Source organism: Peromyscus leucopus, chromosome 7 (assembly GCF_004664715.2).
Source record: "Peromyscus leucopus breed LL Stock chromosome 7, UCI_PerLeu_2.1, whole genome shotgun sequence".
Classification (NCBI taxonomy): Eukaryota; Metazoa; Chordata; class Mammalia; order Rodentia; family Cricetidae; genus Peromyscus; species Peromyscus leucopus.
In genome coordinates this window covers 48,425,008-48,438,690 of record NC_051069.1, presented here as the reverse complement: position 1 = coordinate 48,438,690, position 13,683 = coordinate 48,425,008, and the positions used below count along the sequence as shown (strand labels likewise).

The window sequence follows — 13,683 nt, the reverse complement described above, 5'->3', positions numbered from 1 at the left end:
CCACTGAAAAAGGTTGCCACTAATACGAAAAATGAGTTTTTATTGCTTAACTGTGGATTTAATTAATTTATGGTTTTCCTGCTTCCGTTGACATGTGTGTTTTGAGTTGACTGGATGACAAGGCAGAAGTTCCTTACAAGAGTCTGTGTGAGGAAGAAAGTACTATGAAGTTTTTCCTCACTCTGAAAATACTTGATATTTAAATAGCTAAAACACACCCAAAAGGAAAGCGATGGTTAGGCCAGGGCTCCTCACCCTTCCTAACGCTGTGACCCTTCAATACACCTCTTCATGTTATAGTGACCCCCGACCATAAAATTACTTTTGTTGCTTCTTTGTGGTTGCAATTTTGCTACTGTTATGAATCATAATGTAAAGATCTGTCTTTTCCAATGGGTTTGGGGGTCACGAACCACAGGTTGAGAACCAGTGAATTAGGCTCAGTTTAGACATCAAGAACATAGACTCTCTGTGGGACGGTTTAAATTGAGGTTTCCCAATCTTGGTCTATTTGACCTCAGTTAATTCTGTGTTGTGGCGGCCTGTGGGTGTTAGGCTGTCCCTGAGGTCTGTGTCCATTCCCCGTGGTGACTATTAGCAGTGTCTCCTAATGGTACCAGGATTGCCCGGGGTAGGGACAGGGAAGAGGGAGCAACTGTGGCTTTAAATATATTGTGGTAATTTTTTATCAGAGAATAATCACTCTGTCCTGCTGAAGTCATGATGTTTTTATCCAAAAGCTTGTGGTACCTCAACAACTGCTCATTGTCTGCAGAAAACCAATGGATATTTACAAATGTCCCTCTAGAAAATTCTTACAAATATGTTTGAAGAAACAGAAAAGCTCCTTTATTGACTTCTGAGTGATTCCTTCATTCTTCTGCCAGCTTCTTTCTTTCGTTTAGTGGCTATCAGTTACACTTAATTTTATGAGAAGGGCATTTCCTTTTCCTTTTCCTGGGTTATTAGTTAGTTCTTCATTGCAGAATATGACAAAAAGTTTAGACCTGGCTGTGGAAAGCGTGGATTTCACCTGGAACCTGGATTGTAGTCTGTTTCACACTTCACACTTTAGACTTTCTGCATCCATTTTCTTGTCTGAAAGATGAAGGAGATCAGCTGTGTTATCTGTAAGTTTGCCTCCAGTTCTAAGTATCAGCATTTAGCAGTTTTATTGTTTCTTCTGTCTGTTCCTTACACTCGGGACGTATTTTCCACTAGTCCTCAGAACGTGCCCTGCAGGCCCCCGGTGGCCCATAGACAGCAATGCTGGCCCACAACACCGAGTAGAGTCACCAATTGGAAACGCTGACTTTAACTCAGCAGGCATTCCATGCCTTTTGCATGTAATAATTAAAAAAAAAAAAACAAGCTCATATATTGTGTAATCTTTAAAATGTAACTTTTCTAATACATTATTTTTACTGTATTTTATGAAAGTATCGATCTTAATTGGAGATAAAACAAAGCCAAGTGTTCTTTCACTAGAGGTAGTAGAGAAGAGAAGCCCTTTGTGGAAATGTGACGGGGATTTTCTTCTGCCTTTCTAGTCTGTCCATTAAGAGACAATGCAGTATGGCTCACGAGGCTTTAAATTGCATGAGAAGCAAGAAAATGCCTAACTACTCTTTCATCAGCACTAATTTTATGGCATATAGAATTTGTTTTAGAAATTTTCTTGAGAGGAGATCATTTATTTCTGGATAATATTAAAGTTCTCTCAGAATTTTCACATAACTCACTGGTGTTTTGCTCTAAGAAAACATGTTTGTCTTAGAACTGGACCCCAAAGAGCAATAAGGATATCTTGTCTTTAATAATCATAGTCACAAGAATTTCTTATCTGTGAAATGATGTATCTAATGTCAGTATGCCAAAGTCTCTGTAGCCAGCTGATGCTAGGGAGAGCAGGTGAAGAAGAAAAATGTAGAAGGTGTATTTGCTACAGAGAACTTTACAGATGTTTGGAGCCTACTCCATCATCCATCTCCATCCATCATTCAGAGAAATCTAGTGTGTGGACTCAAGCACTGTAGACATGCTAACAGGGAAGTTAAACAATGACCCTCACAATCTGACCTTGGTCTGGTTTTCTAATGTTATTGCCCAGTTTTCCTTTGCATGTTCAAAAACAGTGGAGAAACTGGGCTCCCAACAGAGTTGTCTGAAGCCAAAGACACTGTTGTGTTCCTTGCACGGTGGACAGCTTGTTCCAATGCCTCCATCCCCTTCAGAGTAGAATATTCTGTTCAGCTCTTCTCCTGGGAGCTCCCTGCACATGGCCTGGCATTGCCAGGGATCGCCTGGCCTGCATGCCTTTCAAGCCGGTGCAACCTTCCCACTAGGTTTCCTCCCTCCATGTAGAAAGGCAAGATCACCACTTGCCCTATTAGTAGCAAAAAAATCAGCCAGTTTTATGTTTTTTAATCCAGATGATGAAAATATATAACACACCCAGAAACTCCACTGTACTGGCCCACTTGGCAGGCGTTTTGTGTTTGCTTGGATTTAGCATGAATGGAATTTGCTTCTCTGATTTCCCTGCTTCCATCACTTGGAATAAGTTATTTGTTATCCAAACAAGCCTGTGTCAGTAGATCAGACAGGCACATGGCACGTCGCTCCTAAGTGCGTTTGCTCAGTGAGATTTATGCTAGCCCAAATCGTTCCATATTGCTTTTCATTGTTGAAAATGTACTGTATTCACCCTTGGCTTGGCAGAAGTATTTGCAGTGTGCTAAAGGCTCTTGTGGTTGAACACTTTATCTCTCTAACGGCTCATGCAAAGGAAATTAAAAAATATATAGTGAAAGCATTTCCCAGATATGTTTCCAATCAGCTGTGAACTTCAGTCATTTGATGTGTGGGCACCAGAGAGCAAAGAGTTACTGAGCTTTTCCAGTCATTCGTGATGCTTGGAAATTCAGATCAGGACTCTGAGTTTATGAAAACATCTGTTGGAAATTCCATAAGCCCTTTATCATTCTGTTATTATGAATTAAGAACACTTTGCCATGGTGCTATTGGAAAGAACGCCTGGAAGAAGGTGAGTCCTTTCTGTTTCGAACAAGAGCAACTGATGTAGTTGAGGTTGAGTAGGTAATCAGAAGCGTACCATTGTAGCAGAGGGGCAGCCCTTTGATTTCGTAACAGTCCTCTCATGTTACATGTTCTCCCTTTATGTATTTTGGTAAATCTCTCTGTCTCGTGGGCTTCTAAGGAGACAGCGACAATAGGTGTATCCATGTTCATCTCAATGGAAAGTATAGGCCACAGCAGAGGGTGTTACTGGTAAATGCTGAATCCAGATTGAATGAATTATATTCTTCAGTTACTTCTTTGGCTTTTTTCCCAGAGACTTAAGCCAAACTGTTTGTTCTCTTCTTGAGGATCTCTAGCCTCTAACTTCTGTTTTTTGCCAATGAATTAGTATGAATTTTGTCTTTCCTATTAACTCAGCATGTAATAACCCATGCATTAGTAATTTCAGATTTGTTTAAATTTATTACCTAAGAGTAAAACAAAACTGAATAGGAAGGCATAGCTCTTTGAGGTGGGGAGTAAGCCTTGGAAGGTTTGATTTAGTGAAGGTCGTAGTTACTAGAATTTTATAATCAATCTCTATATTTTAATTAACACTTTTATATTTCCCACCATGTTTTATATATGCCTTAACATTCAACAATTTTGAATTCTTATACTCTCATGCCAAATCCCCTTTCATTGCAGTATTTTTAGATATGATATTCTCATATTTGATTAAACATAAATAAAAATAATTTTATGTATTTTTGCTAAGAGAGTTGTATACGGTTTTCTATCTGAAAATATAGTCTGTGACATTAATGCATTCAGTAGTGAAAAACTGTGATTGTGTGCCAAGCAGATATATTTGTGCTGTAGGAAAGAAAATGTTGCCACGGAGCTAGCCTTGGCTGACATGACATACATACTTCTGTTCCAAAGAGAGAGGAGACATACTCATCCTTGGCCTATTCTCTTCCTGTCTAGGTTGTACCCATGAAGGAAAGACCTACAACAGCTCCTTCAGATGGCAAAGTCCAGCTGAGCCATGTGTCCTGCGACAGTGCCAGGTAAAATCCAACTTCCCTACCCCTCCTCAGCCACCACGTCCAGACAATACGGAGTGAATCCCCTAAAAGACCAGAGAGAGAAGAGGGGACACCTCCATTCTTGTATTATTTATTCTGACATTAGCCAGAATGAGACAGGTGCAGGGTGTTAGGGTTCACGAGAAGTTCCACAAAAGACCACCAGACACATATGCAATCAACAAGAGTGTTTAATTTCTTGAGAATAAAAATTCCAGCAGGCTGGGGTCAAACCATCTGACAAAGTGGCAAAATTGTGACCCCAAGAGAAGCTCGCAGGCTCCTTTTAAGCAAGATTAGGAGAATTCTAGCTGTAGTAAAGTGTACTTTGAAGTGACTGGGTATAGACCCTTACTAGTACAGGAATCATTTTATGATTGGCTCATGACATCTGGTCATCAACTGTGGTTGCAGTGTCAGGGGTCTATTTGCTGCATCAGGGGTCTGTTTGACTGAAAATAGCAAGAACAGTTCCTTCTGGTGGCTGGGTAGGACTCTGATTGGCTACCAGACTGGATATTCTTCCTGAGGTTCTGATTGAAGACAGACATGAGTCAACATAGGATGGTGGGGTAATATGGGGCAGAGGTCCTAGCAAATTGGCCTCTGGGGAAACAAACAAACAAAACAACTGGCCCTGTTAGGGTCAGGCCTGTGTGAAGAGAGGAAGGTTGCTTCTCAGGGTAGGTGTTGAATAGGACTTGTATCTAGAAACACACAGCAGAATTGTCCACCGTTACATCACCATTACAGGGAGGCTGGAAGGGCCAGGAAGATGCCTGTGTCCTTGGGGAAGCTCATGTCTTCCTGTGAAATCATCCTTAAACAAAACACGAATGCTTGTTAGCAGAAGAGAGGTACTTTTAGATGAGATACATTGTCCTTCTTCGATTCAAAAAGATTTTGAGCTGGAGCCACACTTTGTAAACTGTATTCAAATGAAGTAGTCAGTGCATGGGAGCTTAGTGATTTCCACCTGGCCAGTTTAAGAACCACAGATTCAGCAGGCATGGAGTCCCGTGTTGTTGATCTTTGTTTAATTCCCAGTGAACAGTGGCTCTAATGTTAAACAGGGTCCAATGAGCCAAAGGGAAACAAACAGCCCAAGTTCTTGACCTCCTTTCCTTAGCGTATGGAAATACTGTGTCAAAAATAACAGTCGGGCAGGGGATGGAGCCCAGAGGGAGGTGGGTTTGTGCTCTCCTTGCAAGTCTCATGGCCAGAGTTCAATCCTCAGGCCTCACAGTGAGGCAGAAGGCGAGAGCAGACACCAAAGCTGTCCTCTGGCCTCCACATTCGCATATAACATGAATGCCTCCACACACACATCATGCACATCTACACACGGTAAATTAAAAAATACAATAATTGTGGAAGATCCTTTTCTTGAAGTCCCCCCCACACACACACTTTGGAGTTCTTCCTCACTTTTGCTTAATAAATTTATGTTTCTTCTGCTCAAAAAAGTAGTGTTCATCTAATTTTAAATAATGAAGTTATTTTTTTATGGAGAAAATGTTGTCACTTTATTCCAAACCCCATTTCTCCCTCTTGGTATATGTGTTTGCAGTCAAAGGAGGACTGGAAGGTGAGTATAATACTGGATGTTTGTCTCGGATCTTATCTCAGAGATGTTGACAGTTTGCTCCTGAAATCTGAATATTATAAATTTATGCATGGTTTTATTATACTGTAGTTTTTAGTGTACAACAGGCATTCTCGATCATTGGACCTATTTATTTCATTTTCATCTTGTGTAGTAAGCTATATGTGAAATAAACAGTAGGCATAAAAGACACAAGTTGAATCATTACACACTAGGTATACTTTTGATTGTGAACTTAATCAGACTCAAGTCACAGAGACACAAGGGCAATGAATTTCAGTGACAACAACAAAGTCCACATCCCTGTCAACATTTTCAGCTATACCCTGCTCCTTCTTCCATGACATTTCCTGCCTTTGCTGGGGGTATTCCAGAAGTCTTGGTTACAAGGTTTGTTAAACAAGCTAATCACGCATGCTAAGGAGTCCTGAATAACACTGTGCACATTAGTCCTGAGTTCTCATTGATCCTCACGTTGCTTAGAGGGGAGCCAATATTGCAGTCTTGAATGGTTGAAGATAGTCCTTAAATTAAATGGAAGCCTCTACAGAGGGATATTTCCTTTCATGAAGAGTGCCCTCTACTGTCTATCATCCTACTTATCAGTGGAGTCCACAGAGGATTGACGATGAAGAGCACATCATTACTGGAAGTGAAGAAATCCTTCAGTGCGGAATGCTGCAGAAGATTTGGGAAAGGGTATTCCCTCCAAAGATGATGCTCACCTTTTATGCCTTCTCTTCACTTACACCCCATGATGTCCTTTCATTCAACAAGCAGGAAAGCAGACCTCTGGGATGCACTTGCAGCAGATAGCTTCCTGCTTCTGCCTCCCACTTCCTTCCTTAGGGAATGGGACATCATAGAAGTATATAGGCAAGGGCCTTTCTGGCACTTGTTGGGCATGATCCTGTTGCTATGAAGTAAGCACAATTATAGTCTTTCTCCAGGGCACAAAATCAGTAACAGAAGAATCAGTGCACGCTCTACACCTCTGGAAAAGGGGATACAGCCCCCTTTTTGGAGGTGGTGAGCAGAAAGAGAGAGACTCATTAAAATGCTTCTAGCAGATGCCAGCATGCAGTAGGTACAACAGGTACCAGACAGGTGGCAGCAAGTCTGATGATCTGATCTGTTTCCATTTGCGTAGAATTCTACGTATTTCTTATATTCTGTGCCAAAGGAGTTCTAATGGTGACAATTTTACACTTTTGCCCACTTCTAATTCCTAACTAGAAGAAAAAATTCTGGAGGTCACGTATGCGGAGAATTATCCTAAGGTCTCCATTTAGATGGCAGCTACTGAAGGAAAATTGACCCTAGCCCACAGCATTGCTTCAGCTATAGCACTAAAGAATACATTTTAAAAAATGTCTGTTGCTGGAATTTGGGGATCCTTCCTCCCAAATGTGATAAAGGATGTAATAAATTCTCCTGGTAGTGCCACCCCCAAGCCTGGCACGATATGAAAACATTCAGTATACAATGTCTCTTGTTAAGTTGGATACCATGGGGCAGACCCCTCAAAAAATGGCTTTGCTGTGAGACTTTAGTATCTGCCTTCAGCCTGTGCTGTTCTCCATTCAAACCCAAATCAAACCATCAAGAACGTGAATTCATTTAGAAAAACGGGTAGAGAATATAGAGGGAACTCAACAAAGACTGACCCTGAAAATTAATTTAAAAAGTATTTCCCCTGACATCTGTCATGTGGCACACACCTGTGATCCCAGGGCTCAGGAGGCGGAAGAAGAAGGATCAGGCGTTCAAAGTCATCCTCTGCCAGTTTGAGACCAGCTTGGGACACTTGAGACCCCATTTCAGAAAAGAAACACATGATCAAACCCCAAAAGCTTCAATAGTCATTTAGATATCACAGTCCCAAGATCAGTTTACTACTGACTCTCCTGATTTCATCATTTGAACCGACACTATATGTTTTGACAAACTTAAAGTGAACTTAAAAATAATTTTCTCGAATCTTTTCATTTATTGCCAGAAACTTGAGTCCCAGGTTCTACTTGAGGCCAAGTGCCACTTGCAAGATGGTAGAGCTGGCAACTGTTTTTCTAGAAGGTGGTAAGGGTTTTTCTAGACTTGTGCTTTTTCTGGACACAAATGCTAATTCTAATCCTCCACTGTGTCTGTGGTTAATGGCTGGCAACACAGTAATAATGTTAGAAAACGCAGCCATTGTAGATGACTTAAAACAATTATGAATGCCCAACCAGTATGTCAGAAGCTCACTGCCAGCAAGAAGGTTCTCCTAAATAAATTCAAAGGGAAACATGCAGGACCAAAGCCCGAGTGCAAGGATGTAACAAATCACAGGAGACAGGACATGTACATGAAGGTCCAAAGCATCCATTCTGGTGAGCCAGGTCTTGCCTCAGTTGTTTCACTGTCTTTGAGGCCCAATAGCCAATCCTGCACTTTGGGGGTTTGGATTTGTCCCACTATTTCCCCTAAAGAGTAACTCAAGTGGTGATGCTGGGCTGACTTGTGACATTCTGTTTTTCAGGAGGGTGTTGTCACAGAGTCTGAGGTGCGCTGTGTTGTTTATTGTAAAAATCCCTCAGAGCATCCAGGAGCCTGCTGCCCTACCTGTCCAGGTAATGCTCAAGAAAGGGGAGTGGATTGGCATCCTGGTGCAGCACAGCGCTGTTGAGGTTGCTGTGTCCTGTCAACAATGCATCATTCCCCCACCCCCACCCCCGGTCTGGACTTCACTTTACATCTGTGCATGTAATGAGCTTGGAGAGGAAGCTCCTTCGAGTGGCAGTGTCTATTGGGCTCTTGTGTGCCCAGCATGAATGGAACTATGTGCTGTAGGTCTTGGCTTGTGAATCCCTGAGCTCAGAGGCCTGCTTTCCACTCAGGGCCACAGGTAATGCTTATTTTGGAAGGAAGGTCTAGGGATCTGCTTGCGTTCAGAATGTTTTTTACTGTTTCCTATTGCAATACCGCGGCCAGAGCGTGTCGTGATGATGAGGTGACCAGATGTTTTCTGAAAACTGAGAGCTGTGTCCCACATGACTTTAGTTTGGAGTTTTGTTGGTTTCAGTTTTCAGTGTGGTTTAACAAGTTGGGCCCTCTGTCTTTCTGGAGAGGGTCCTTCTGCTGAGCTGACAGCAGAGGAAGCCTTTCCTTCAGGTGGCGGGAAGGCTCCTGTGTCTTCTCTGGCTCTCTCATGAGAGCCTGGGGATTTTGAGGTGAGAGATGTTTTTCCTGATCTCTTAAGCCTGTGGCCAATAGTCTCAGCCAGGTGTTTTGTGTCTTCTCTGAGCCCTTTTCCTCACTAGTGATGATACTCACAACTACTGCTCTTTGCTTTGTGGGAGTAGTGTGCAAAGGACCGGCTACTCTTTGGCCCTTCCTCTGAGGTAGCAGAAGCCCCATGTGGGGAGTTCTGCAGAGATGCTCTCAGGCTCCTTTCCTCTATATGTCCGTCCCACTGAAACCCCACGGGCAGTTTCCCCCGCTTCTAGTTTTCTTCATGTCCTGAGAGGTCTTTATTCAGCTTTTTTTCACTCCAGGGTTTCTGGGAAACTAATAGTTCCTCAGTTTACACAGGTGAAAAAAACTGGTCAGAAGCGAACCAACTCCATAAGCCAACTGCTTTGTATTGATCAGGGATTTGTTTGAATACTTTCCCCTCGGAGTGTGCTGGGTGATTTGAACTGTGGTAGCATGTCCTTTGATACCCACAGGAGATTTATTAAGTCAAATTATCAATTCTTCAGACTGTATGTGGAAAACTAAATGTTAGTGCCTAGGCTGCTTCCTAGCAAATTTTATTTGAATCTTCAAGGCAGTGGCAGGGATGGGCTGCTGGTTGGGCCCAAGTAATTTCTATGTGCAGCCAAGTTCGAGACTAATAACAGGACAAATAAAATTTTCACTTTATAAATTTAAACCTTATAATAATTCCTAAATTATTTTATAGTCCTATTGAGTAGACAGTTGATTTATCAATGCATAATCAATTCAAGACCCCCCTCACAGTCTTAGGAGCGCTCAAGGAGCAATGTAATATTGGGGGTAATAAAAAAGGATCCTTGGAACTCAACACCTTGTGATATATATTAAAAAATACCCTGTCACTGGAAGATAGTCGTTTTTAGGCTGCCTTTGAAACATTAACATGCAGTTGGCAGGGTGCATTTATTTCAGGGTTGAAGTTTCCTATTTGAGTACTTGTTTCTGTCATGGCACTTTTGGTTCAGTTCCCAGGAAGGAGAGAGTTGAGCTTCATTCTTGTACACATCGAAGGGTTAAGTCCTCACAACCATCCAAGGATGTACAAAGTGTTGTTTATAAGACAACAAGAAATCAGACCCACTTATTTGAGGGCCTCAGTGACCAAGGGCCATCGATGGGGCTGGAATCAGCTCCCTTCTCCTTTCTCACCAAGAAATCATACTACCTATCCCATCAATACCAGAGAAGTATTCTATTGAGGCTCTGGTACCCTGGGAGGGAAATATTTAAAAATGATTATGCCAGTGCCACATACCTCCCCTGACTACTGCACAGCCATGGAGCCCTGGGGATGTGAATAACTATCAGCTTTGCTCCTTATCCTGAATTCTAACGACCGTGGTCGAGATGCAAACTGGAAGATTCAGAAGGAGTCATCTCCAGAATGTCTCATCCTTTGTCTTGGAGGCAGGGAAGCCTCAGCCATGTCTAGATAGGGACAGTCAAGGAACGCCTTAGGGGGTTTACCCTGGTAATTCAGAAGGACATCTGCCATTGATCAGACTGGCATCCTTTGTAATGACAAGCACGTGGGCAGTTTCCTCCTGAAATGAATTTCAGGGCATTCTTGATTGTCTGCCCCTTCATTGTAGTCTGAGGATTGCTCAAGGATGGTGGGTGTGATGGAAATAAAATTATTTTGAATTCTGTTGTTTAAGCTGTCAAATACAGATTGTTGTGGCAAGCCATATGCAGAGTCAGAGGTGTAAACATGGGGAAGGATTGAAGACACTTTGTTGGAAATGTCCTTTGCAAATAGGCTGTTAAGCATCTGTCATTATGTGTGGTGCTGAGACACAACCACTGGGAAGACCATGCTACCAAGGTTTACAAAATCATCCAGAATATCGAGGAGACAGCTGATTGCTAGCTATGGATATAGCTATAAAAAGACCTGGGTCATCATTTGCTTTTGCCTTTACTTGGCTTTTGTATCTTGGATTCAGCACTTATCTTCATCTCTTTTTATTGAGCAAAGAGTCACACTTAGCTTGAAGATGGACAGAACCAGGAGCCAGGTTAGCCAGAGCAAGTTCATTCTCCTTCATCAGGAACCAATTCCTTCAAGCATTTGGTGATTTCTTCTGACATTGTTTGGAGAACTTCTGTGTCCTTCACAAAAGCCTACCATAGGCGGTTCTACTTCCATCGTTGTCTACTGTGGGGAAAGTCCTGAAGGAAGTGGTCTTGCCATTCGCTGACAGTCCTATGGTTGGTGTGACTCAGTTGCTTGCTAGCCTGTGTCTCAGGTCCTTTAGAGTAAACTGCCCTGAGCTTCTTTCTGAATAGGAAGCATCTCCTGCAGGCGAGGACATTTATAAGCTAAACTTGGCAGGGGTTACAGCCCCTTAACACACAGAGTAGAGCCGAAAACCATAGGGCACATCCTGTCTTGTCCCAGCCCATTATTGCCTTTGTGCGTGGCCCTCCGTAGAGGCATCACGTGTAAACCGAGTTCATATTACAACTCAGTCACCTGCTGTGTTTTTCTCGTCTGTGGGAAGATAGACCGAGGTCCTTTTCTGCAGTACTGGAAGGTGACGTGGGAGCCAACGGCATGCTGGGCCAGGAATAGGCTGTGTAATTCCTGGTACTCAACGGGCCGCCCACAGAGGCATCTGCTCTTTCTCATCTCAACCTTCCCTCCCTCGGCCTTGCTTTGGCCTCTTCTGACCTCTCTGGAGTTCGTTCTCCTGGCTGTGGTCAGCACGATCCTGCTGGAGCGCCAAAGTCTCCCTGCATGAGTCACTGTAGCACATCTGCTGGCCACGGGCTGACTCCAGTTCCACTGTCATTTGTTTTCTATCATCTTCAGGGTTTCTGGACCTGTGCCAACATGCCAATCATTGGAATTGTATCATTTTCCCCTTTTAATTATGCATGATACTGTGATCAAAGGGGATCTGTACTGGGTAGAGGCGGAGGTTACAGCCGGGAGACGGTAATCAGACAGTGGAAGGATCATGCCATGCTGAGTCAGATCTGCTGTCCTAATTGCAAGTTCCTTGCTTTCCAGGCTGTGTGTTCGAAGGTGTGCAGTACCAAGAAGGGGAAGAATTTCATCCAGAAGGAAGCAAATGTATCAAGTGTTCCTGTGTTGTAAGTACTGCTAGGTCATTGCTCAGGTGATCCTAGGGTTAACTGCTTCTCGAATTCACTAGGAAACAGAGCGGAATCATCTTTTACTTGCTCCCCTCATTAGGCTTTCATGATGCGAAGCCAGGGGAAAACCCACTCCATGTGAGGCAAGCTTCTCAGCTCTGCTGCTGATGACCTTCTGGGCTGGAGGTCTGTGCTATGGACCAGTTTGCATGCATTCATTCCAGAATGTTCAGCATCGCCGCTGGGCTTGCCCTACTAGTTCCTCAACTGTATAACCATTGATGTCTGCAGACCTTGTTCAGTGTCCTCTGGAGAGCAAACTGGCTTGTCATTAAGACCCACTGTCCCCTCAATTGGAGGAGTCATTCCACCTCCACCTGGGGAAGACCATGGGTCGTCTGTTTCATGGAGGAGCAGGGCTTCTTGCTGAGGTAGTTCTAATTGCAGTGCAGTCAAAATGGGGAGTGGATGAGAACAGAGCTAGTCTCGGTGTGCTCTGTGAGGTGAGGTGAAGGCTGGTCACCTATGGTTGTAGGGAACTGATGGGTATAAATTGTTTGTAAATAACAGGTTCATGGCAGGGTAGAAATTAGTGAGACACCCTAGACCCATCTTTTCAAGCCACTTAAGAATGAGGAAAAGAGTTTGGCCTGTACTATGATTTTAAAGGGGATTTTTAAGTTAATGTATTTTAAATCAGAAGTAAAACCAGTGGTGATGGTGGTGATGGGGTGTCTGGTGTTCAACCATTGCTCCAGGGTATTTACAGGAGGCGCTACTACGGCATAGACTGTTAGTAATACAGTTAGCAGTACAGCATATATTGTTAGAGCATATGTTTTCCAAGTCACTAGTGACACAAATGCACCTGAGTATAGTAAAAATAAATACACAAGGAGCGCCACCATCCTATTCTTACAAAAGCAGAGGCATGTGGAGTCCTGGAAGTCACAGCTCTCCCTGAGTCTTTTCTAGTAGTTTCCATCTGTAGCACATGCCCATTCAACCTTGAGTCCAGATCAGAGTAAACATGACCAGGCTCATGTGATGGCATTCGTATGGAAGTGAGGAAAGGAAGAGAGGGAGGGAGCAGGGAAGAAGAGGCATGTATATGCATATGTCTAGATAGAAAACAACATTGGACTTATGCAGTATATTACAGACACAAAAGAAACTTCCTAATGAAGGTAAACACGAGCGTGTACATTTCCATACGTCTTCTGTCTTCTCTCTTACTATGGGTAAATAGCTCTATCTTATTTTTTTTGTTAGTGATTTCTACTTTTTGTTAAAAATTGCACATTTCTAGATTTTTTTCTTCCGTATTGGAATACGTAACATTTTCTGTTTTGTTTTGTTCCAATGTCAATCTTTTGGGAGTAGGTTGAGGAGAAACAAGGCGGATTTCAATAGGAAATTGTAAATGTACACATCAACAAATTGTCTTTCTGTAAAAGGTGTGCCAAAGTCAGACAGTCAACCCTCCATGGGGAAGGAACTTGGCAGGTGCCAAGAAGGATGAGAAATCTCTGTAGTTTCGCCAATGGTGTCAGTCAGAAGTTTCCAGAACTGGGACTGGAAATGAGTTTATGAGTACAGGGG

At 42.9% G+C, this 13,683-nt stretch overlaps 1 protein-coding gene across 1 annotated transcript in view; it reads left to right on the top strand.

The window, feature by feature from the left end:
- Bmper (BMP binding endothelial regulator) overlaps positions 1–13,683 on the top strand; it is a 252,291-nt gene that overhangs the window by 52,909 nt on the left and 185,699 nt on the right. Inside the window, exons 4-6 of the mRNA XM_028872563.2 lie at positions 4,012–4,094; positions 8,240–8,330; positions 11,996–12,078. Of these exons, the coding sequence (XP_028728396.1) occupies positions 4,012–4,094; positions 8,240–8,330; positions 11,996–12,078 (257 nt within the window). The remainder of the gene's footprint in view (positions 1–4,011; positions 4,095–8,239; positions 8,331–11,995; positions 12,079–13,683) is intronic.